Source organism: Xiphophorus couchianus, chromosome 1 (genome assembly GCF_001444195.1).
Source record: "Xiphophorus couchianus chromosome 1, X_couchianus-1.0, whole genome shotgun sequence".
In the NCBI taxonomy this organism is placed as follows: Eukaryota; Metazoa; Chordata; class Actinopteri; order Cyprinodontiformes; family Poeciliidae; genus Xiphophorus; species Xiphophorus couchianus.
In genome coordinates, this window is record NC_040228.1 from 17,814,331 (window position 1) to 17,840,287 (window position 25,957).

The following is a 25,957-nucleotide window of genomic DNA, read 5'->3' on the forward strand; positions in this document are numbered from 1 at the left end:
TCTATTTGTCTGCTATCCTAATCTTTTACACAGTAGAATTAAAAACAAGCTGTTTCGAGCTCATCAGATTCATTCAAGCAAATAATCCTCAATATTAATATCACTTTCTTCCATATGAATTTATCTCTGCTGTCTTTTGTTTTCAATGACATGCTGTGGAACAGCTGAATGAAAACAATAAACAGTGGCCGGTTCTTACTGTAACCGTAACGAAAGGTTTTAGGAGAAAGAGACTGAAATAGGCGCTTCTGCTGAGAAAAAGTTACCTGAAGATTGCAGTGAAACTTCAAAAGAGCTTCCGGAAGTAAGGTTAATACCTTCAAAGTAAAAGACATTTACATTCGTAGCCCGTTTCAAACTCAGTAAGTTTTGAGAAAAATCAAAGCTTACAATGGTTGTCAGAAGTCTATACACCCCAATTATGATAGGCTGTTTAAAAAAAAAAAATAAGATTATAAAAGTGAATAAGCATGTCGTCTTTTTCCACACATGCCTTGCTTAACCACTATTTGATTCGGTTTCAGCATTCATTCTTTTAGAGTTCACATCTGCTATCAGTTATATTTCACTGAATGAAACCAAGAAAAAAAAACTGTCCTAGTTGGATTTGTCCATTTGTAATCCTGCGGTTAAAACTACCGCTTGCTGACAGATTACTAAATCAGAGGAAGAGTACAAAAAGTTTCACAGCTGCCAAAACACAATGTGAGGCAATTGATAATTTGAGAAAATGTAGGACAGCAACGATATTACAAAAGCTGGATATTTTACTTAAGTTAGTTTAAAAAAAAAAACAATACGAAATCTGGTCAGGCAGTTTGCAAAGGGGCTGACACCAACACTGATGATGCTTAACTTTACGTTTCGGATAAAAATGTCCAAATAATTGTTTGACACAAAATCAACACTAAGCACACTAAGCATAATCAAACAAATATCATGCCCTCAGTGAAATGGATGGATGGAAGCATCATACTATGGGCCTCTTTTAAAACAACTCCAATGTCTAATTTTTGATCCAACAAGTAGAAGATGTGAGCTATAAAGCTGAAGATAAAGAGTGATTTATTTTTTTCAGCATCACTGTGAGTCCAACCATACAGCTAAATCTGGGAGGAAATTTAAAGTTTTGTAATGGCCTATCATCAACTAAAACGGACTAAAAATTTGTTTAAATAACTATGGAATCAGTCATGAGCAAGTACTCTCAACCCACACTTGTTTAACTGTGCTAAAGTAGATCGTTTTAAGCCATTGAAAGTGGAATTTAGGGTTTGAATATTAATCCCTGAGATGTTCTTGCACAATTAGTTTCTTGCTAATATCTGATCAATTTTGTTAATTGCATTCTAGGTGAAACATCAGCTTGTTAAAACAAACGGACATTGTTTATATTTTTATTTTGAAAATCCGCAGCGGAAGATTGCTTTTTGACTCTGCTTGGGATGATGCTGCTGCCCGTGGACTGAGAGGGGGGAAGGGCCTCCGCTGGTTGGATCTGAGAACAGACAAACTTACGTAGTCTTGGCTCACCGCTGCCTGCCTCTCTCTATGGACGGCCGGAGGGGAGAGAGGGGGGTATTGCTGGGATTGTAGCTGTTGTCGTCGGCTTCGTGGTGCCTGGTGATGATTTAATTCACGGGAAACGCGGGTTCGCGGAGTGGAAAAGGAGCAGGAGAAAGAAGGACGAGGGGAGTCGGGCTAGAGGAGAAAGGAGGAGCAGCCGTTAGAGATGTGCGGTCGGGCCGAGATTGCTGCGGTAGGTAGTTACGGAGCTCCCCAGCTCCTGCTACGTGTTGTTCCCCCCCGCACCTCAACTCTCCTTGTTAATTTCTCCCTGGGTGTTAAGAGTAATAAACAAGGATGAGGAAAAAGGCAGGGTAGCTGCTGCTACCTGTTTTTGACGGGAAAATCCAGCCATATTCTCCTGTCGGCCCAGGCAAAATGCTAGCAGCCACCGGCCCCATTTCCACGCTGGTAAAATAGTGAAAAGCTCCTTGTTAGACCGCTGTCCCCCTTTGCTGCTTTAACACTGTCGTTTCTTAAACTTTGTGTATTCAGAGGGGGGCTTTGTTTTCCTGCAGGGCACGGGCCTTTTACATCATTCTAGATTAAAATAAACCTGACAGCCTCCGGATTAAATTGAAAAAATATGCTTATTTAAAAGTTATGTAGTGTCATTGGTTTTAAATGTCTTAATGATAGGAAAACAGTTTTTGTGGAGGTAATGAGCTGTCATTTGTCTACAGCACTGCTAATGATTATTAAAGAATTATTATCCTGTCTGTATGTGGAGTTGTGTAAAAAAAAAGTCAGCAGCATATATGAAACGACTAAAATGTATGTTTTTCCTTATAAATCAACATTTTTCTTTTCTAATCTATATTCTAATGTGATACATTTGAATACCCTGTACTGACTTATTGAAGATATTTGTGCTGAGAAATCTGAAAAAAGACATAAGAAGTCAAAAATGCGTAATTCATCAAGATATTCATCAAGAGTCAGAAATCCCAATTTAATTCAGTTTTTCTTTATTTTTCTTTTTTTTTTTTTAGCCTATGTGTCAAAATAGTAAGCAGAAATGATGTTTACATTGCATTAATTTACTGTCTGGAAGGATTTTCTTTAAAAAGTCTGTTTAATATAAATAGAGGTAATAACGTTTTTTGCTTCATCTTAAGATGTCTATTTTTAGGCTTTGGATGCTCAATGTTTGAGAGCATTTCTGATTTTAAATATGTATGTAAGCATTTTTACAGGAGTTGCATGCCGGAAAAGACAATTTATTCAATAGGTGTACTAAATGAACATTTAAGTGATCCCTAGATCATGTGTAGGTTTAAAATTGAAGACAATTAAAACTTCATTCATGGGTGATTTGCATTGAAAACTCTTTAGATAATTCAATAAGACTCTGCAAAGGGCATTGTATGAATGCCCAGATTTTATAGTTAGAACAATTATAAGCATGTTACAATCCTTTTATTCAACCTAAACATCACATTTATCACTATAGAAAATAACACTATAAAAATCACCAGTAGCAGCAGCAGCAGCGATTATTGTGACTTGAACAAAAGCTGTTCAGCTTGTATTTTGTTTCCAATGAAACCAATACAGTTAAATCCTGAAATTAGATTGTAGGTTATTTTTTTTCTGCTGGATATTGGGCAAGCTAATCATGTTATATATTTTTAGATGATACATATGATTTTGCCATGCTGAAACGTCAATAATAAGCAATGCAATCAACAAGAATGAATGAATGAGGAGAAAATGGATATATAATAACCTGGGCATGTCTGTTTTACATCATCATTGAAAATTAGCACCTCATAATGTAAACAAAAAGCTTTTTCTTCTTTTTTTTGTTTGTTTTTAGGAGATGAGTTCAACCAACAGCATAAGAGAGTTAGTTGAGCACAAACGATAGCCGAAGTTCAACTACTTTAAAACAATGCTGCACAATATCAGAGTAATCTTCCTTTAGCATTTTAGTCTCAAAGATCTAAATCAGATGTAGACAAACAGGTTAAGTTCCTCCAATGCTTAACAGCTGAAATATTGTAGCTAATCGAATATTTCGACCAGACAGACGATGACAATGTTGGACAAATTGAAGCTGCGTTGCTCATTGGGATCCAGTATATTGTGCAGCCCTGGTTCCAGTATTATTTTTTCCAGGTTTTAACTTCCAAGTCTTTGCCCTAGTTTACCGTACATACAGGATTGCAATACTCTGGGGAACTGTTGTTTCATGCGTTCCCCCTCCCCTCCTCCTGCTGTAGGTAACCCTTTCTAGGCCTGGACCGAGCAGATTGTTCTGAGAGGAAACGGATAACAAACGGGGGAAGTGAACATGGCTGGGACCTCTGGCTTCTTGTCCAACGGACCTGTTCCGTGGATGGACGACACGGAGATGAACAACCTGTACCGGGACCTGGAACTGGGCACAGTAATGACTCTGTTTTACTCTAAGAAGTCCCAGAGGCCGGAGAGACGGACTTTTCAAGTAAAACTGGAGACGCGGACTATTATCTGGACGCGAAGCACTGACAAGATTGAAGGAGAGAGTGAGTAGCTTGCAGAGACACGCTCACACACTGAGATGTTAGTGATTTACCTTTTGAACAATGTTAGGATAGAATGCCATTTGTGCCAGAACTGGTTTGTATGAATGAAGGTAGGCACGATGGAAAACGCACTGTGTTAATCTGAAAATACAATAGTGGTTCCTGACGCCTCCTAATTTGTTTTCTTAATGCATCAGACTATTTTCTGGGTTGACAGGTCTGACCAGCATTTCTTCCGGCTTTTGCATTCAGCCGTCATTATCAACAATTGTGCTTTAGCAGTACGTGCTTAATGTGGTTTGGCATTACCTCAACAAAATCAGCAGGAGTTTTCTTGAAAGGAGCATGATTACGTTACTTTTATTTATTTTTCTCCAACATGTTTTTAAGCAATCAACCATGTCCCTAGAAAACAAAACAAAAACAGTGACATCATTTTTAGGAATTTCTCAGTCACGAATATTTTGAAATCCCCACTACTCTATAAATAATCTAATTTACAAATTTATTTTAGAATCGCATCACTTGGTCTGCAGCCAGCAACTTGAGCAGATGAAGCTCAGAATAAGTTCCTTTGCACATACACATGTAACGATATGTGCAAACGGCTTCACCATTTTATTTAGGGTGCTGGCTGGTGGTTCTGTGGGTGTGAAACTGCTATATTTTAAGAAAGAGGTGCAAGTATTTTTAAGACAGATTTCCAATTTAACATCTTTTAAGCGATGATGGGATTCTCTATGCTTTTGTGCATATTGTAGGAGTGCACATTATTGTGGCCATACAGTGGGATTGTGGGGATTTATGGGTATGATGCTCAGGGATTGCTTGCTAGTGGAAGATGTTTCTCCCTTTTTTTCCACAACATGACCGTCTCGTGTTTTTCACAACTAGAAATATTTCCAAGCAACTGATTAAAATTATTTGGAAACGACGGAATAAATCGGGAGCCTTCTATTTACAAGCTGTTGGGCAGTGAGCAGCACTGTATTATTCCTAATTAATTTCAGGTCTATTCAACTTTTTGTAGCATTTATATCGAAAATGTAAACTTTTAGATACAATACAATATAAAATATTACAAAGTGGGCATAATGAGGCAGTGAACGTGCCTGTTCCAGTGGATCCCAAGTATTTGTGGGTTTTAGGGACCTCAACCACCTGTAAATACTTTAGACCCCCTACTAAAAAATGCTTATAACTCAATTTTTAATAGTTAAAACACCAAATATACCTTACTATTAGGGCTGTCAATTAATTAAAATACTTAATCATAATTAGCTGTACATTGTCTGTTATTAACTCTTGACTAATCACAAATTAATCAAGTTTTTATAGATGTTTTTCCTATACTTTAACTTAGTATTTTTTATGTTTGTAAAATTTAGTAAAAATATACTTATTTTATGCAAATGTATGTCATAATTTCATCAATACCAAACATGACAAACAATATCAAGAATATTCTGCAAAAGAAAATTCATAAAGGTAACACATTCTCTTTAAAAAAAAAATAGCCAGAAATGCTCTTATGCATATCCTCCCACAGATAACTGCGTTTTTCCTTCATTTAGGAATATTAACCAAGACAACAGATTTTAAGTGGGATTATAACAAGGAAACAAAGAAAGTACAATGAATGAAATGTAACAGTGGGGAGTGAAGTACAGAACTAGGACTCTTTATAAAAAGCGCTGTTAGAATAAGATTTATTTTTGGGAAGTTGTCACATGTTGTATTTGTTTGAGGTCTGACTTCTAGGAAACTTACTAATATAATCATGACAAGTGTTTTTCTGAGGAAGGTTCAAAGGAATAGCTTATTAAAAGAGACTTTTAATAGTGCTGTTCAAAGTAATTCATTTTTGAAGCAGGACAGATGTAACATGGGATTCTTTCTCATGCTGTTGCTTTTGTATTTATACTTTTTTATGTTTTTCATTTGTTTCAAGATGTCTAGTGTTGCTTCAGTAATGAATAATGGAATGTAAAATGATGCTTTGCTGCGGTTTTTTTTTTTTGTCTACAACAGTAAAATAATTCCAGAGGTTTATTCTGTTTCTACTGAGCAGCACTCACAGCTGTTCTGAGTGTAGCGCACAATTCGCACCGAGTAGAACATGAGGGTGGGACAGAGAGTTAAAACGACTTTTTAGGAAACAGGGGATTATTCCCACTGAGAAAGAGCTGAAACACAGAAGGAAATAACGTTAAAACGGCAGAAGATGATTTTTGTTTAAAAAAAAGTACTGGTTTTTTACATTTTTGTTTGACTACTATAACGGGCGGTACAATACAAGACAATCTGTGAAAAAATAGAGCTCCTTCAAGTAATAAAGCCTGTCTGTTAATCCTATGTTAAAGAAAATGACAGCGCTAAAAGTAATTTGCGTTATGATTAACAAGCTAACTTTGAAAAACCTGCTTAAAACACCTCAGTACCAAGTGGATGCTTCCTTAGCGCTATCGCTCCTTTGCAAGTGCCAGCCAATCACGTGGCAAGTAGCATTGAACCTATGTATTTCAGCTTTCGAAACTGCATTTTTTCCCCAAATATTTAAGATATTTATAAAACAAAATTCCGATATGTGCCAATCTTCCATGCATAATTTGGAGTTATGTGCACTTATAGGCGAATACTGAACCACAAATAGTTGGAGCCCCACTTAACCATATTGAGTGTCAATGAATGGGGATTGAAACATACTATGCAATCAAATATTCCATCCAAGCAGTTTTTTGTAATTGGGATGTTGCAAAAAAAAAATTCTATTAGTGCCAAATGAGTTGATGTGTTGTACAGCTTGAGCATGTCGATCCATTTTTTACTTAGTTATTAATTTAGATCCTTTTTTCTAAGAAGCAGGTGTCTTAAATGTTGCCCAGCCAGTGCACAGATTTTTGTTTTCTGCAGAAATGATTGTTTTTATGCAGCCAAGGTTCTGGAGAGCTGGACTGTTTCTCATCACTTCCCTTTGCTTATAATTTTTTTGTTTTGTTTTTTAACTCAGGTCCCTTGATTTAGAAATTTGTGCTTTAGTATTTCCAGCAAAATCTTATTTACAATGAAGACAGTTTTTCTGAAATGAACTACATGAACATGTTGTCTTTTACTGGATCAATACAATTTCACACAACCTCTCCAGTCCACTCCAACTTTTTGCTTTTCCCCCCCCAAGTGTAGACGTGAGTATTTCACGAAATGACGTTTATGACGTACATAAAAAAAATAAATCCTGGGTCATTGACGAGAAGACCTAGTATTTCATTTTCCCTATCTGATCTACTCCATTAGTAAGAATTTTACATTAATGGGTGTCAAGCTGAAGACACGCAGGCCTTCGGTGAGTCGTTAAGTCTCCTGTCTGTCGGCTCGAGCACAGCTGTGATCTGCTCCGGATGCAACGAGAGAGAGAGCACGCAAAAAAAAGAAAGAAGAAGAAATGAAATGATGGGGAGCTAAGTTGTCGTTTTAAGCAGCGAAGGGTTTCATACAGCCATGTGCTATGAGCTCATAGCTGTTATTCGATACTCATGGAGAGGTGAAATTAGCTTAGGCTGTTCATTAATGTACAGAAATAGAGTCTTTGGGATTTGCTGGAAGTATGTCATCAATCAGGATCAGTCTGGCCTGGAGTATTTACCGCTTATCATATCAGTGGTGTTAAGGAATGATGCACACCAATTGTAGAAGGAAACGGCTATAATAGCTGAAGACTATTTTTCATATTTTCTGCGTGAAAATTCTGTGAATTAGCCTTCATCTATTTTTTTTCTTCTAGCATATTTTTCAAACCTAATAACATGTGATTTACATATGATATGATGCTTTAAGATTTGCGTGTGGCTTGGTAAAGCAGGATGTGGTTATGAGGATTAATTTACAGAAAATTGGGGGTTGTTAAATATGCACTGAATTTCAAATGAAAAAGTGTCAGATCTCAGTCTTTTTAAGAGGTGAGGGTCTCACTTCTGACTTCACTCGTGCGTAAAGTCTGAGTCAAAAATAGATTTGTTGCAACATCATGCTCAGCAGATCTACTGTATATCTCACAGATGATCTGTTGACATTCTGCTTGAGCATGGTCTTGATAACAAGTGGCATGAGGATGCATCAAAGCCATCTGCCACTTTTAACTTCTGAGATATACAGCGAAAGTCGCACTGTCTTTATTTTTAAAGCTAAAAGCAACGATTTTGCTCAGTCTCCTATAGTCGACTTTAGTGCGCACACTTGAACATTTTCCTGACTTGTTGCTAACTTTGTAAAATAATATTAAACTTGCATAATTACTTTCATTCATGTTAAGGCATGCAGCTGACTGAGCAACATCAACAGAAGTGTCTTATGTCTACAGGCGGTGAAATACATTTGAACTGAAAACCTTTGCTGTAATGCGTTCAGCTCCTTACTGTCATCTAAAATCTGACCTCCAGTAACCTGATGGAGCAGCCAACATGCCTCAGTAGAAAATGATTTCCTTTAAAGAAACTTTTTACACCTTTCGTAGTTTCCTTATTTTTAAGCTCCTCACCGATTCCGAACATGGTTAACTTAGTCCTCTTACCTGAGAGGCGACTTCAACATAAAGGTTTTTCAGTATGACTTGTTGGTGCTTAGTATGATATGTAACCCTGTCGCAATAAATCAATTAATAGTATAATAAATTAAAACTGGTAGTTTTGTCTGTTTACCTGTCTGAGCCTAATTATTAGTAGTTTACAGAGGCTTTATAATCCATTATGTTTACGGTTTTGGCTGTGTTTTGATTTTATTTCCATTTTATTTTTGTTTAGAGTTTTTTATTTTTTATTTTGGGTATTTAAAATGTTTAAATGGTATTTTAATTGTTCTTAGAAATTAAATCTTATTGATGTTTGAGAGATCAATAAATAATGCAATTCGTGGATTATTATGCCAATATCATTATATTATTTAAAATTCATCTCAAATCAAAAATATTATTGTTTATCGCAATAGTTTCTGGGACAATTTATCATCCAGTAAATTTTTGTAATCGTGACAGACTTAATGATATGTTGGGGAAAAGGATCGACTCTAAACCATTGTGACTTTTAATAGTAAAAGCTGCACTTTTCTTGAATTTCTGTACATTTTTACCACTGGGACAGACACCTCTTGAGATTAATTTGTCTTTGCTGTGTCAGCAGTGGTCTTTATCTCTGGATGTAGATCAGTGGGGTCAGAGCTGCATAACAAGGTTCAAAAGAGTCTCATAATAGTCCCAAATATTCACAATATGATTACAAAGTACTCCAAAATACGAGTGCTGATTGGATTCTTAAAGCACAAACGATCTCAAACACAGGTGATATGTTTTCTGTACATATTTACCCAAATAATGAGGTTACAAAAGTCTGTCAACTGCAGAAAAGAGACAACCAAATATTGTAACACTTAATTCACAAGTGAAACAATGATTAAAGATTGTGTCTCTGTAAGTTACAGAACATGATGAAGGAAAAAGACGATTGTAGAAAAGTTTCACTTTTTAGGGCTTGACTAGCAAAGTCAAGTTTCTATGACTCACATGTGAACCATAGAAACTAATCATTTGTTAAATTATTCTATGGACTCACTTTCAATCACAGCCTTTTCACTGTTTCATTTTTATTTATTTTTTTACAGTTGACTTTTTTTCTTTCAAAAAATAGTTATATTGTGGGCCTTTTTGAAATTATGATGTGAAGCTTATCATTGCCTATTCTGGCTAGTTTCTATTTTTACGAGTTGAAATATATGAACAAACAAGGTTTTTCTGGCCTTCCAGAATGGTAGTTGATTATTAAATAAGGAGCAGAATCAACATCAGTGTGTCTAAGAGAGCAGTTAATGCTAAGTATTGTTTTGCTGTAAAAGTGAAATAATTACAGTTTAATTTTAAAATTATAGCATCTTTGCAATTAGCACAGTTAGCAGGGTGGGCATTACTAAAACAGCTTTCTCCAAAAGTATTCCCTGAGATTTCTATAAAGGCTGTCTTCATTAGCAACTACAGTTTTGTGCAAGTGTTGCTCTCTCTCACTGTCTCACAGCCTGAATAACCTACTGACATGACTTGGCATGCTGCAGCAAGTAGAGTTTCATTTTAAATAACTTCTTGCGTCTGTTCATGTTTCTTTGACTTTATTTTCATTATGAAACTAAAAATGGCTAACGTCAACTTTTCTCTTAGTAACATTGTTCGCAGCAAAACGTCTTGTGTATTGTGTGTTCACCAATTGGAAAAATAAACATTTGAGTTTATTATTATTAAGCTATTACTAATCAAGGCTGAAAATTGTGCTTTTTTGGTCAGCAGCTCAATTTTAGGTGCATTTCTATTGAGTGCAGACGAGCTCACCAGCTGTTTCTGTTCTTTGCAAAGGGCTTAAAAGAATAGATTTCTTCCTACGTGTCATTTCTAAAGTGAATGATTTTAAAAGTAACAGTTGCTACTGCTAGCGTTTTATTGTTATATTCTTGATATTGCAAAAACCTATTTGGAATGCAATAATCACTTGCTAATGATGCCAATGAATACATATTTTGCATTGCAGTACGATATTCAACCTGTTGGATGGACTCTTGCTAGAGATTTTTTGGTATTATCATTTTATTTTCTTACTCTAGTTCACATTAAGTCTATAGATCTTTGTGATTTTCTGTTTAAAGTGTTCTCTTCTTTAAATGACCTGGAGGTCACTACTGTCTGTTCAACTTTACGAGAAATAGATAACACTAAGTTTCTCAGACCTTAAACCCTTTTGCAAGAACCCATCCTAATTTAGTAACCACCTGTGAGCAGTCGTATTTTGTTTTCTTGACAGTATTGACCGAGATTTGAACCGGGCTCAGACCTTTGATCAGATATCACATCTGGACCTGGGTTGTTAGATGTTTGGGTTAGAAGCTTTACGACCTCTGTTGTTTTTCCTGACTGCCCCCTTGCCTGTCCTACTTTGACAATAAAAACAGGAGTTTTTGTGAGAACAGGTCAGAATGCTCTGTGGAACTGATCGGAGGAGAAGTTTGATAGAGCCTTCCCTTTTGCAAAAGCTCCACGTAAAATTCATATACGTTGTCTGTGGTTCTTTCTTTTATTTAGGTTCGAAAGGAAAATACCTATCAACTCTCATCTGCACGTCAGAGATTATTGTCCAAGGTCCCGATTGTTACACTGAGTGCTGAGAGGACTCGAGTTGAGCAAAAAAAAAAAAAAAGTATTTATCACAATATTTTCCAGCAATGTTGCCATTGCATGGATTTCTATTTAGGACTTCTACCAAAAGTTATTTTAGTAACCGATTATTCTATCAAGTATTCTGACAATTAATCAGATTTTAAAAATGGCATATACAAAATTAGAAATACATGAATGTATACAAATACTTTTAAAAAATTTTTTTTATTTAACCATGTAAACCCCATTGAGATCTAGATCTCATTAGCAAGAGGGATCTGGGCAGAAGTCTGCGATACACAGCAACCTGCTTACGAAATAAAACTAATTAATACATATGCACAAGTGTAAAACAATAGAAAACAATTTAAAAGCAGTGACACTGTTTAATAGAATCTTGTTGCCTGTTTTTAAGAACCGCTCGAAATAAATCCAATGAAATCAGTTCTGACATCTTGAATTCAGACTGGAGCCGATTCCAGGCTGTAGGAGCCATCACACTGAATGCTTGCTTCCCCTTTTCAGTTCGAACACGTGGAACTTGCAAAATAAAAAAAAAATTCATTCCCATAAACATGTTATTGCCAGAAATGTGGTATTCCCTTAGTATACACTTCATCATTTGTAGCAAAGGATGCATCTGCAGCCAAAAAACACACTTCTCCTCAACTTATCATAAACAGTGATATAAACAGAGATAATCTGTTCATACTTTTTTGGATTAATCGATTATTAATTGGATGGCATAAGGTGCCTAATATGGGATAAAATACAGTATTTGAACCAGTTTAAACTGAAACTTTAAACACCACTTGAGGAAATCCGATTTGGACACATTAACAGACAAAATGTTTTTGTATCTTTAATGCAAAATGTATATTTTTTTAAACTTTTTTTTTTTACAGTTTTATCATAATAGGCTCTGGCCTTTTTTGAGTCTGTATGCTCTACTTAACAATTAATCAGTTACAAAATTAGTTAGCAATTATTTCAATAATTAATTAATCATGATTAGTCTGATTGATCATTCCAGCGTCATTTCTCATATTATGCAGCGAGCTGTGCAACAATATACGGAGTGATGGCGTACAGCATGGTAGTGCGTTCAGAGTACTTTTGCACTTTATTCTAACAGAAATATGTGATGAATCTGTGTGTCATGTCCTATTGCACCGTTACGATCCGCTCAGAGACCAGAAAGTGGTTTCAGTGAAGCCAGGTGAATGTGTAGTGTTATTTCAATTGCAGCCGTTTACTCACACCTTATTTGTGTTTTCTCACAACGATCATATTTTCAATAATCTGACAGTCTGACACCATAGCAACAGGTGTTTACTACCCTAAAGTTTATTTATCAGGATTGTCTGCTGCATTTAGCTCAAATTTGCCTTTTAAAAAAACTCTTGTTTTACTTTGCTGAGAATAGCAGAGCTACAGTGCCATTCTGTCACAAGTTTCTGCCCCTTGTTATTCCCTTAACTATTTCAAGACTTTAAACATGTAAATGAAAGTAAGAGCAAACAGTTAAAAAAATCATAAAATATGTCCTATTTTCTTTTTAAGTAGTAAGTCATTCATTAGGTTCTGTGTAGCTGATCTGTAGAAATGCAGTGAGTAACCTGCATTCATGTGTGGAAAGTTTGTTGTCGCTGTGACCTGCTTTTTCCAGCCCTCCTGCAAAAGAAGGGCAAATGCACTCAGTTCAGACCTCGTTTCTTTTCTAAGTGACACACTTTTTTGGGTTTTTTACACTCTTGACACTCATTTCAGTGTTTTTTTATGAGATCTCTATCAACAAATTAGTGGAACATAAGCACGCAAGCATAAAGGACTTCTGAATGAGCTCCAATAAAAATGCTGCCAATTTTGTCTTTTTCCCCATTGGAAAATGAGCTCAGCTCTGGCACTGAATCGATCCAGTTTAAGTGTTCTGGAGAAGGTTGAGTTATGTTGTTGTGGGCAGCTGTTGAGAAAAGAGGAGTCTCCAGTTTAACTTAAGCCAATAAACTAACTAATGTGGATTGCGTAGTGTCATATTGTGAGCTACAGTGTTTCTTGAAGGATCCACTTAAACAAATAATACGGCAGTAGTCTTACGATTAAATACTTAAAAACCTGAAGCCATATTAGTTACTCGTTCATGAGCATTTTCAGTTAAAAGAAACAAATACGAGAACTTTGTTGTGGAACTGGAATTTGGCCGATATGGGAGAAGGAACTTGAAGAGGGTGTGTTGCAGGAATACCTTCTCTCAACTCCCCGGGTTAGGTCACACCTCTGGCTATCTCCTTTACTTCCTGACACAAGCCTCCAAATATTTTGACTCAAAATGACTAACAGCAACTCCAGCTCCCCTGCAGTCAACGGATGTCTGCTGGCTGTGTAGTGGGTGAAGTAAACTGAGATGTGAGGTATGACTGGCAAGCTACAAGAAGACCTAGTTTAAACTACCCGACTAAAGAGCATGCACACTGTCACCTATGCACAAGCACAGATGTGGTGTGTAGGCGACAAAAGCACAGGATGTGTGGTACGGGGGCAGGAAGAGGAGCAGGAGCTGAAAGAAATGTGTGTTTTTAGCAGGAGAGTTTTGGGTTTTCAAAAGCTACTAAAGTAGTACAGACAGGGACCCAACGAGTTTCTTCAAGCCTTTACTCTTGGAAAGTTCCAGACTACTTGATAATCACACCAAGACACACCTTAAAGAGGACAGAATCTATTTGCTGCGTCTCTTTGCGGCATAGTTGGCTCAGTTTCCTGTTAGAATACGGATTGTATATAGAAGTGTCTATGATGCAATATGCAATTTGAAGTGAATTTATTGGTTGTAAGCTTCATATTTGTCTCATTCGTGTTGATCGTTATCTTTGTACTGTATGGCACGTAAAGTGAATCAATTGTGGTTTTGGCTGATGTTCTCAACCTCTGCTTCATGTGATTAGGGGGCGCATAAAACGTGTTACTCTGTTAGCTCAACTGTTATTTTTAAAATTATTATACATAAGATTTAAACAAAAAAAAGAAAAAAATTTCTTAGGAGGCTTGAAGCTATTTCAGTAGGTATTTAACATTACCACAGAATTACCATATGTCTTAGAAAATGTTGTCATTTACAGGCCCAGAATGGAAAAGGTTGTTTCTTATTAAGCTTTACCAATGTTTTTTTTTTCTTTGTCCCCGTTAGGCAAATGTCTGACTATGAGTTTCTGACTATAATAACCTGGAGTAGGAATTGTATTTTTACAACACAAGATTTACATCCAGTCAAAATAATCCAAATTATTTTATTTAAACCAAAAATTACCAATAATTCCTGCTTGCAAAAACATCTGTCCCTAAAATAATTTAACAATGGTTATATTATGATGCTCTTCTTAACCATAAAATGTTTTTTTATACTGAAACGTAGAATGATAATAAGATAATAAGTATGATGCAGACTTGCTTATATTAGTAGTAGTTTTCAGCTGCTTATTGCACAAAATATGAGAAGTTTTTGAAAGGGATGCCAAAAATATCAACATTAACACGATGTCGGTCTTTTTTTTGTTTTGTTTTTTATATCTATGTTGGTCCCATAACTAAAACCGTACTGAAATCAATATCAAGTGTTTATTTCCAACTTGTTACCGTTTCTGTTTCGGGAGGGAGAAGGAAGTGAAGTCACTATGTGGTGTTTGTTTGCTCTTTATGACAGTGATGCAGTGCAGGGTTGTGGGATTTTTAACTGAAGCAGAGAAGCAATGGCAGCGGTGTGGTTGTTTTTTTACTTTTATGAAATTTAGATGTAATATAAAAGACATTGTTAAATGTTGGCCATAACAGCAATATTAATATTGGATATTGATATAGGCAAAAAAAATTATATTGGTGCATCTCTAGTTGTTGACATTTTACTCTTTAAGGGACACCTCAAGCATAAAAAGCTATTAACTGATTAACTAGTCGGGCTGTCTGCTCCAGCAGCTACCCTGCAGTCGGCTGCTAAACAGTGGATGGGACTCACCCTTTTACTTTCCACCCTGACTGACTGTGTTTTTTCCTATTTGGAAATGTTCCCAAACACAAATATAGATTTTCTTAAGAAAGTCAAAGTGTAATGATGTTCCTACAGGCAGCCGCCTGGCTGTACATTACATCAGATTAGCAGAGGCGATGCTGCATTATTCCCTGAAAGGACATCAAGGGGTGGAAAATTCCCAGAAACTTTTCATGGGAATTTTGGTTGGGAATTTGTGGAAATATTACAAATTGTAAACTTTCCATGAGAAAATAAATATAGATATTTTTTTAATTCATATGCATTCTTGCAATATTCTCAAACAGTACCATTTATAAAATATATTTACCATATAATGTCATCAAAGCTGACTTAATGAAGTTCACAGGCTCATCTGTGCGTTCTTTAGTCTTGTGTTCTGGGCTTCAAAGTGCAGGTTCAGTGGCAGAAATCATGTGGGCATGTGATGAAGGAGTGCACAGTTCATGAAGGGGATGTTTACTTAATACCCCAGCAGTAAGTAGAGTACTAAGTGCATGTAATTAAGGAAATGGTATAGCAAAAAGTGTTTTTATCAGTTTTTAAAAGCTTGGGTGTATCTGGATTCCAGTGAATGGCCCTGTGCCTAGTTTCCCATCGTCTTTGGAAATGGTCCTGCAAAGAAATGGCGACTTTTTTTTGTTTTGCTCACTGTTTTCTGTGTGTCTGGTCCTACAGTTGACATTCGAGAGATCAAAGAGATCCGTCCTGGTCAGAAGTCCCGGGACTTTGAGCGCTATGTCGAGGACTCAGCAGTACGGCTTGACAACTTCTGCTTTGTTATTCTCTATGGCACGGAGTTTCGCCTTAAATCCCTCAGCTTGGCAGGTATGCGCACAAACATTCTTCATCTGTCATTGTAGCAAACCTCAGTTGGTGGAAAAAGGGACATTTTCTTTCAATTATGACTGCTTTTTATATGTAGTGCCTTCATATTTATGGCTCTTGTTTCTTACTAACCGCTTTCCTCAGCAACATCTGATGAGGAGATGTCCATGTGGGTGAAGGGGTTAAAGTGGCTCAGGGACGACACATTGAAATCACCAACACCATTACAAATAGAAAGGTACGCTAAAGCAAACACGTCATTATCATCCAAATTTGTTTTTTATTAAAAATGTTAAGTCCATTCATTCTCATCTTTCAGGTGGTTACGCAAGCAGTTCTATGCTGCTGATCGCAACAGAGAGGACAGGTAAGTTCTAGACAGCACAACTAGGCCTGTCAAGATAACAAATTTTGCTGAGCGGTTAATTGTCTCGCAAATTATTGCGATAAACGATAATATTGTTTGAAGACAATTTTAAACTGATGCAATGGTAATGACATAATAATGCAAGAAATATCCTGCCAAAAATAAATACACTTTATTTTCAAAAGAACATTTAACACTGGAACTGGTAAACAACGTAAAACCAAAGTGGAAATAAAAACTACATTTAACCAAGAGTACAGATTATGAAGTTTGTATACTATATTGCCCTTCAATAATCATTAGATTTAGATAGAGAAGATGGGCACATCCGACTACCTGATGCAATAGTTCACACTACATATTTTTTTTCCTTATGACAATCTTACAATTGTCATAACGTCCAATGTTTAAGATTGGATTTGCTATAATCGCAACCGATTATCTCGTAGTGTGTAGTGTGTTCCGACTGATTGGGTTCAGTCGGTAGAACGTCGTGGCCGCTCCAATCTAAATCAGGCTTATTCAACATGTTGGATTGTCTTGGCAACTTTATCACTGCAGCGTGTGGGATTTACTGGGAGCGAGAACTCAGTTTATTGAATGTGACAGGTAGCCAATCAGAAAGCACGGATTCCCCTCCGTGCTTTCTGAGGGGAAAGCACGGAGCTGACACGGCGCAACCCAGAGTCCAGCGGACATTGGAGATGATATGTGGAAACAACATTAATGTTTATTCAACATTTTGTGCAAAGAATATCCACAGAAATGGCAAGGAGAGGGGTTGGAGCGAAATTGCTACCGCTGTTGATAAACCCGGTAACTTTTCAGCTGTTCATCGTTAACGTGACATAAATAGGTTATAATGATTTTCATTCAGTCAGGACTTTACACTGACGCTAGCCCACATGCGTTGCACATAGATTGTAGTAAAATATTGATTAATGCCTGGTTTTAAAATTAGTTAACTGGACTCGTAGCCATTATTTTATGTCCATTGTTGGACACCACACAGCACGATTGGACCCGTTATACCTATGATTTCTGTCGGCTAGTGTGTGGTCTCTCAGGTTTTGAAAATGGGCCAACGGTCGGTCGACAATTCCAAAATTGCGTAGTGTGAGCTCGGCATTACGCTAAGGAAATGAGGAAGGGAGGGGTCAGTGGAGAGCACCGGAGTTGAGCCTCTTTTCATCCAGTGTCATCAATAGAAAGATAAAAAGGCAGGAAGAAACAATAAAGCCGATAAACTAAAATGAGGTGGATAATTTTCTGCAACCGAGGATCGGATTTTCCCTCGGATTCAGGAAGAGCAGTGTGGTTTTCGTCCTGGTCGTGGAACACTGGACCAGCTCTACACCCTCAGCAGGGTCCTGGAGGGTGCATGGGAGTTCGCCCAACCAGTCTACATGTGTTTTGTGGACTTGGAGAAGGCGTTCGACCGTGTCCCTCGGGGAGCCCTGTGGGGGGTTCTCCGGGAGTATGGGGTACCGGGCCCTTTGATACGGGCTGTCAGGTCCCTGTATGACCGGTGTCAGAGTCTGGTCCGCATTGCCGGCAGTAAGTCGGGCTCGTTTCCGGTGAGAGTTGGACTCCGCCAGGGCTGCCCTTTGTCACCGATTCTGTTCATCACTTTCATGGACAGAATTTCTAGGCGCAGCCAAGGTGTTGAGGGGATCCGATTTGGTGGCCTCAGGATCTCATCTCTGCTTTTCGCAGACGATGTGGTCCTTTTGGCTTCATCAGATCGTGATCTGCAGCTCTCGCTGGATCGCTTCGCAGCCGAGTGTGAAGCGGCCGGGATGGGGATCAGTGCCTCCAAATCCGAGGCCATGGTCTTGAGCCGGAAAAGGGTAGAGTGCCTTCTCCGGGTCAGGGGGGGTGTCCTGCCCCAAGTGGAGGAGTTTAAGTATCTCGGGATCTTGTTCACGAATGGGGGAAGAAGGGAGCGGGAGATCGACAGGCGGATTGGCGCAGCGTCTGCTGTCAAGCGGGCGCTGTACCGGTCCGTCGTGGTGAAGAGAGAGCTGAGCCAAAAAGCGAAGCTCTCGATTTACCGGTCGATCTACGTTCCCACCCTCATCTATGGTCATGAGCTTTGGGTCATGACCGAAAGAACGAGATCGCGGATACAAGCGGCCGAAATGGGTTTTCTCCGTAGGGTGTCTGGGCTCTCCCTTAGAGATAGGGTGAGAAGCTCAGTCATCCGGGAGGGACTCAGAGTAGAGCCGCTGCTCCTTCACATCGAGAGGAGCCAGTTGAGGTGGCTTGGGCATCTGGTCAGGATGCCTCCTGGACGCCTCCCTGGTGAGGTGTTCCGGGCACGTCCCACCGGGAGGAGGCCCCGGGGAAGACCCAGGACACGCTGGAGGGACTATGTCTCTCGGCTGGCCTGGGAACGCCTCGGGATTCCCCCGGAGGAGCTGGAAGAAGTGGCTGGGGAGAGGGAAGTCTGGGCCTCCCTTCTGAAGCTGCTACCCCCGCGACCCGACCTCGGATAAGCGGAAGAAGATGGATGGATGGATGGATGGATGGATGGATAATTTTCAATTATCGTGCGATTAATTGATTTATTGTTTATCGCGACAGGCCTAAGCACAACTACCGGTAAATATTTTTCATTTATACTGCGCATATATTCCATATGCACATAGAGTGGGATATTTCAAGCCTGTGTGTGTTGTAATTTTGATGATTACGGCTCACAGATCACAAAGTCTGTGGCATGGAAGCAGTGGATCTGGTTTCCCTTATCTTCCTTTTGACAACAGCACCAGAATTCTCTGTGGCACAGGCTCGTTCCAAAATGGCTCTCAAATACTTTTTCTGAAAACGACAAAGAATCAAGTGTTTTCAAAAAAAGATATAATAATAAATGCAAGTTTTAGCAGTTTTAAATTTTTTTTATGGAGTTATTGCTTCGGAGTTCCACAACAGAATTACACTAAGAGTACAAATTCTATTTAGATCTCTTTTTGTTACCATTAAATTGAAAATTAGGTGCTTTTTTAATGTTTTCACAAATATTAACATTCAATCAAAGAAAATGTAACTATCCTCTTTTTGCAAAGTTTTACAGTGTATGACAACACATGCTGTAGGTATTTCTCAAAATTGTCAGTTGCACTTTTTACAAAAGGACTCTAATGTTGATTTGAAAACAAAAAGCTTACTTTCTTTTGAAATGAGGACTTTTGGCCACAGAGCAACAGTCCAGTATTTTTTTGGGCCAGTCAGCAGTTTTCCCCAAGACTGTGTCCTACTGACCCAGACTGAGACAGGCTCAGAAAACCTTTACAGGTGCTTGTAGTTGATAAACTGATTAGAGTCACTCAATGGGCAACTTTTACACAATGTTCTAAATTTCTATAGTCAAAATTATAAGGAATAAAGCCTTAAAGTGTTTATCTCTGTATAGTGAGTTTGTATGCTGTACTTTTCACTTTCACTTTTTGAATTTAAGTTTTTAAGTCCGACTGCAAACATTCAACAGGTTCATCATAATTAGTTAAAAAAATTCTTTTTTAATTTTTATATCGCTCGGCACTTTTAACTTCATGGTTTTGGCAAATAAATAAAAAAAACAGTTTGGTCGCCACTGCTATAGAGAACAAGATATTTTCTTTTAGTTTGCTTTGTGAAATGCCCTTTTAAGATCAGCAGCAAGTAACTTTCCTTCTTCCAGTGGCTGTTTAATAATCAAGAGTAAAGTGAACTGGTTCCATCTGGATGCTGGGTGTTTTGTCAGCGCTCAGTTGAGGTGTAGTGAAGGAACTGACCTAAGAGCCAAACACTAGCCCCTCTTCCTGCAGCAGGAAACAGACTGCAGAGCACGAAGGAGATGTGCAGAGATGTTTGTCTGTAACATCCCTGTCTTTGTTATTTTTTAAGGCTATTCTCATCGCCTGCCAACAATTCCAGGCTCTGTAGTAGAAACGAAGCAGTAGAAAAATAAATCTGATAGGATGGTGTCCAGGCTTGGATGGATTTTACGTGCTCATGCATTTTAGTGTTTAATGACTTTTGTTTTCACAAAACGTGCCTGTGTGTGTGCGTAGGATATCCTATAAGGATCTGAAGAACATGCTGAGCCAGGTCAACTACAAGGTGCCAAACATGAGGTTCATCAAAGACAAACTTCCGGTAACCTCTCTCCGTCTTATCACAGACCACCTTTCCATTCTCTCTCCCTACCCACTTCCTGTTCCACCATAAGATTTATGATTTTTATCGTGAAGGTTCTTCCTTACACATTCATCCATCTCCTTTTGCTTTGTAAGGACTCTGAAACCAGGAATGGAGACGTGACCTTCAGCCAGTTTGCCCAGCTTTATCGAAACCTCATGTTCGATGCACAGAAAAATGTAAGTGCAGACATTTTATGTGCTCCCATCACTCTTCCCCTCCTGCGATCCTCTGCTGAGGCCCACTTCATCCCCCATCTGTGTGTTCTCAAATGGCTGCAAGATCAATATGCACCGGCTGAAACCCACCAAACCCCTCTAGTGGAGGCCATTATGACACACAGATGAGCAAGCAGACAGACTCTGGTCACATTAAATGGATGACCCCAATGGCCTCACCCAACCTACTGGAAGTCTGTGTCTGTCTACATAAGCAGGACTGCACACAGCATTAGTACAGCACTGTGATGGAAATTAACTAAAATATTTTGTTTTCTTTTTTTTTTAAAACCTCTTTTCAGGTGGAGATCCCTTTTATGCAAAGGTAGGTCCTAAAAACGAGACTCCGATGTGAACAGTCTATCTTTTTTTGAATGCCAGTTGTTAATTTCCTGCTTCCTTCTCAAACAGGTTCATGGGTAACGTAGTTGATGAAAGGATCACCCTGGAGGATTTCCAGAGCTTCCTCGTAGAATTCCAGAAGGTAATCCCTCAGTTATTTAACATGTCACTGAATTTGTTTTGGTTTGTGCTCTCTAATTTGACTGTATTTTTTTATGTATTGTTTGGGCATTTAAGGAACTGTGGGCCTCGGACAACAACAAGGTTCAGGAGTTTATGTTTAGCTACCTGAAAGACCCCCTAAGGGAAGTGGAGGATCCATATTTCCATCCAGAGGAGGTAAATAAATTACCCTCTTCTGTTCTAAGGGTTTCACTCATTAATGGAAACATGTCAGATGTTTTCAGAAGTAAAGTTTTCCAATGCCCCTCTCTGTGCTACAGCTGTGGGTGGGAGATTATTCAGACACTGATATGTATGGATACCAATGATCTTGGCCTAAAATACCATCTCCTACGCAGTCAGAAAAGGCTATTTACCAAAAGGCTTCATGACAGTTCTGCAGAATGCGAAGGATGCTTTTGTGGTCACCAATAATGTAATGACTTAAAAGGAAAGGAAGCTGGTGAGAACCAGTCTGCAGGAGATGCTGGCAAAAGTTAGACAATACCTTCACCTAACAAGCAGAAATACAGTCTTCAGCTGGACCAGAAACTCACTTGAGTTCACTAAAGTAATTTTACTTTGTTAGCAGTTTGCAAGATGCTGCATTATATCTCACATGTCACCACTGACTTGTAATGAAAGTTGGGGTAAATCATCTAAAAACCACTGCAGAAACAAAGTAGCACTGAAACCGCATATTCCACACAGAAAGGTCTCAACTTGGGTTTGACTCAAGAAACTTCTTCCTGTACAGAAACAGTTGAACCTGCACTACCGTCTGAATATTTTCTTTAAAGCATTTACAGTCTGTAGAATAATTGTTTCCAGGATTGACTTTGTCCAGTATTGCAGTTTCAACCAGGACCCCATCCGAAACAGTACCATTGCTAAATTAGTGGTATAATCACCTTGTTTTTTCTGTTCCTGTTTTTAAAATATTTTTAGTGTTTCCTGTTGAACCATGTGGTTCTAGTTCTAGGATAGTTGTCAGTGGAGCGTTGCCACTTTCAATAGAATTCTACACTTGATTTTTATAAAACACTTCAAATGTAGTAGACAGAGACTGTAAATAAGGGAAAAAAGGGAGAGAGGTGGGATAAAGAGTTTAAGAGGAAATGAGACAAGACCAGAGAAAAAGAAGGCTAAAGAGAAAACAAGAAAATACCCTAGAAGTCTGCTACTACACCTTCAGGAAGAGAGAAAAAAAAACAGAACTGAGAAACTACAGTGATAAATAAACATCCACATGCGACGGCGCCTTGTCACTAATAGCAGATGATTGGTGCCACAGACATTCAAAGATCTTAAACCAATCCGCTGACACAGGAGGTGATCCTGTTCATTCCAGGGTGGACCACCCAAAGGATTTTAGATTTTAAGCCAGAGATTATCAGGGATATGTATAACAGTGAAACAGGCCTTAACTATCTTTTCTTTACGGCAAAAACAAAGTCCAACAACTTCTGCGTTTTCACATAATGACTAAAAGTTGAAATAGCATTACCGTAGTTACATTTTAAACAATCTGTAATTATTCTTAAAGCACCCTGGACATAATGAACAAGATGAACTTTAGTGTCGTTAGCATTTTTTTTGTTTGTTCATTTTAAGTCACTGCAAAACATTCTTGTCTATCCCTCTGTTTCTGATTATTTTATTTATGTGTTTTAGTGCTGAATGCAAGCTTCTTATTAGAAAGTTGGGCAGATGGAAATAAATGTGGTGGAAAAGGTGTCACAGCAGAAGGAATAACTGCATCCTGGAGAGAACTGAAGTAAAAGCATTTAAAAAAGGGCGTAGACTGCAGCTTACAATCTGGTTCATGACGTCCAGTGTGACGTTTACACAGCTGGTGGTAATTTTGGGGACACGTCATCTGTTGATGTTGCTCCACCGTATTTTATGAAGTTGGATGTCAGTGCATCTATCAGGACATTTTAGACCACTTTATGTCTCTCCTGGCGAGCTTTATGGAGATGCTGGTTTAATTTTCCATTTGAACTTGATACCTTCTCATGCTGTCAAAGGTACCAATACCTGGTTTAATCACCATGTAGTTCAGACAGAAAAACCTGCCTGATCTTAAGGTTATCTATTGTCCGATGTTCTTGTCAAAATGAAAAGGAGAGACACCACACCCAACAATGACTACATTGTTGGGTGTGGCTAATGGCTAATGGTGGCTATTTAAGCATCCTGAGCTACCTTAACATCTGCATTAATGCAGTAATTTATGCAAAATCAGGCCTTACAGCATTACATAATCTACTGTAATGTACATGCACATACTCTTCAGTCACCTGACATTTAAAAATGAAATATAATCTGTTATTGGTTTTGCAGTGTAATTTTGTTTAAGATTTATCTCCATGTTCAATACAGAATTTTCACTTTTTGAACTGGGCTAACTGTGGATAAACTAAGCCAAGATTTCTGAAATAATTTCATTCACAAACTTTTGCTCTTTTCTCCTCTCTACAGTTCCTCACATACCTTTTCTCCAAAGAGAACACCATCTGGGATTCCTCCCTGGACATGGTGTGTGCTGAAAACATGAACAACCCCTTGTCCCACTACTGGATCTCCTCTTCACACAACACGTAAGAAAAGCTGCCCCGATGAAGAACGTTTTCTTCTGTCAATTGTAGTCGGGTCCTGGGAATGCTGAAGCCTGGCATCCTCTTCCCCAAACAAGCCTTTTACACTGACTTCTTGTATCAGATAAAAGCGTATTATTTCCTCGTTATGTCCCAGAATAATATTCATGCTGGTATTCAGTAAGAAGAAGTATTTTTCCAGGCATTGAAAAGTGTGAGAAAGGCACTTCTGATGATAACCTTTTGTCCTGGAAGTGAAACAATACTTTCTGAAGGGGTGAAGTGAAAATTTCCCATGTTCCTTTGAGTCTGTTTGAATGGATATGAAACAAGAACTTCTGTTGACAAAAGAGAAACAGTACTTATAATTTTGCTGTGCTTTTTTTGTTTGTTTAATACATAAACAAATACACTGTGTGTCTGTTCTTTCTGGTTGACTGTTAATGTATGAACTTGCTTTGTGTACATAAGTTTTTCTTGCTTGGTTATTTTTAGCTACCTGACGGGGGACCAGTTTGCCAGCGAGTCGTCCTTGGAGGCGTACGCTCGGTGTCTGAGAATGGGATGTCGCTGCATCGAATGTACGTAAGCACACATGATCTGCTCTGTCGTCATAACTTTAAGATTACTTTCAACCTTTTAGCTGAACCGTGACAGTTTCTTGGGTGCATGCAAATACGTCATGTTTTCCTTACTAAGAATAAAGTCGTCTGTTTGCTTTCAGTGGATTGCTGGGATGGTCCTGACTCGATGCCGGTTATTTATCACGGACACACCCTCACGACGAAAATCAAGTTCAACGATGTTCTGAACACCATCAAAGATCACGCTTTTGTCACATCCGAGTGAGTCTTCCTGTCTTCACCAGCTTGTGTTTCTCCTTTATGACTTTCGTTCTCGATAAGAAAACAAAACACTAAGAAAGGACTGAGATCAGAAGATTGCACAAATGGAAAGAATGTAGATGTGTCATCCTTTATCAATATGTCTGTCTGCAGTAACAAATATTTTAGGAAATGTTCAACCTATCTTGGTTTAATCTGTACATCTCCCTCAGGTATCCTATCATCCTGTCCATTGAGGATCACTGTAGCATTGTTCAGCAAAGGAATATGGCCACCCAGTTCAAGAAAGTGTTTGGAGACATGCTGCTGACCAAAGCAGTAGATATGGCTGCAGACGGCCTGCCTTCACCCAACCAGCTCAAAAAGAAGATTCTCATTAAGGTCGGGCCTTAAAAAATCAATTAAGGGTTTTTAATATTATTATTTTTTTATATCTTTTTGCAAGAATTCTGGATCTTAGCTTCGTCCTTCCTCAGGTTTGGAGGGCGGGAAAGGATCTTTTTTTTTTTTAGCAAACATGCTCATTCCATCCAAATAAATTTAACATTTAACAACAAAATAAGTTATTTTTTTAATCAAGAAAAGAAACCTTATCCTATTTATAATCATAGTTTATCAGACAGGGTGGATCCAGGTGTTACACTAATATACGGTAAATATAATATGGTTCTTTCTGGTTCTTCAAGTGCTGTGGCTCAGAGAGTTAGTGTGTCAATTATTTTTTTAAGTTACTTATCTGACCATTTATTTATGTCACATCTTTTCTATATTCAGATATTGTGTTGCTCTAACATAACACTCTTAGTCTTTTAGGAATAACATTTCTACGCAGGTTAAAATGTTGCTGCTCCTGAATGTCCGTTTTCTTTGTGCCTCAGCATAAGAAGCTGGCAGAGGGCAGCGCCTACGAGGAGGTGCCGACAGCCACGCCTTATTCTGAGAATGATATCAGCAACTCCATCAAAAACGGCATCCTTTACCTGGAAGATCCCATTAACCATGTAAGCATTCTCACTGCCTGGAAACTGCAGAGCTGATGCCACATGAAAGGCTGTTCAGAAACAGATGGGGGACTGGAAAGTTGCAGCTCATATCCCCAAGTCTTCCAGTCGTTC

At 38.3% G+C, this 25,957-nt stretch overlaps 1 protein-coding gene across 1 annotated transcript in view; it reads left to right on the forward strand.

Moving 5' to 3' along the window:
• Positions 1–1,480: 1,480 nt before the first annotated feature.
• plcg1 (phospholipase C, gamma 1) overlaps positions 1,481–25,957 on the forward strand; it is a 41,279-nt gene continuing 16,802 nt past the window's right edge. The window contains exons 1-15 of the mRNA XM_028021192.1: positions 1,481–1,759; positions 3,792–4,076; positions 15,977–16,126; positions 16,271–16,364; positions 16,446–16,493; positions 20,549–20,633; positions 20,771–20,854; positions 21,196–21,218; positions 21,305–21,377; positions 21,473–21,574; positions 23,882–24,000; positions 24,493–24,578; positions 24,722–24,842; positions 25,055–25,223; positions 25,721–25,843. Of these exons, the coding sequence (XP_027876993.1) occupies positions 3,863–4,076; positions 15,977–16,126; positions 16,271–16,364; positions 16,446–16,493; positions 20,549–20,633; positions 20,771–20,854; positions 21,196–21,218; positions 21,305–21,377; positions 21,473–21,574; positions 23,882–24,000; positions 24,493–24,578; positions 24,722–24,842; positions 25,055–25,223; positions 25,721–25,843 (1,491 nt within the window). The 5' untranslated portion in view covers positions 1,481–1,759; positions 3,792–3,862. The remainder of the gene's footprint in view (positions 1,760–3,791; positions 4,077–15,976; positions 16,127–16,270; positions 16,365–16,445; positions 16,494–20,548; positions 20,634–20,770; positions 20,855–21,195; positions 21,219–21,304; positions 21,378–21,472; positions 21,575–23,881; positions 24,001–24,492; positions 24,579–24,721; positions 24,843–25,054; positions 25,224–25,720; positions 25,844–25,957) is intronic.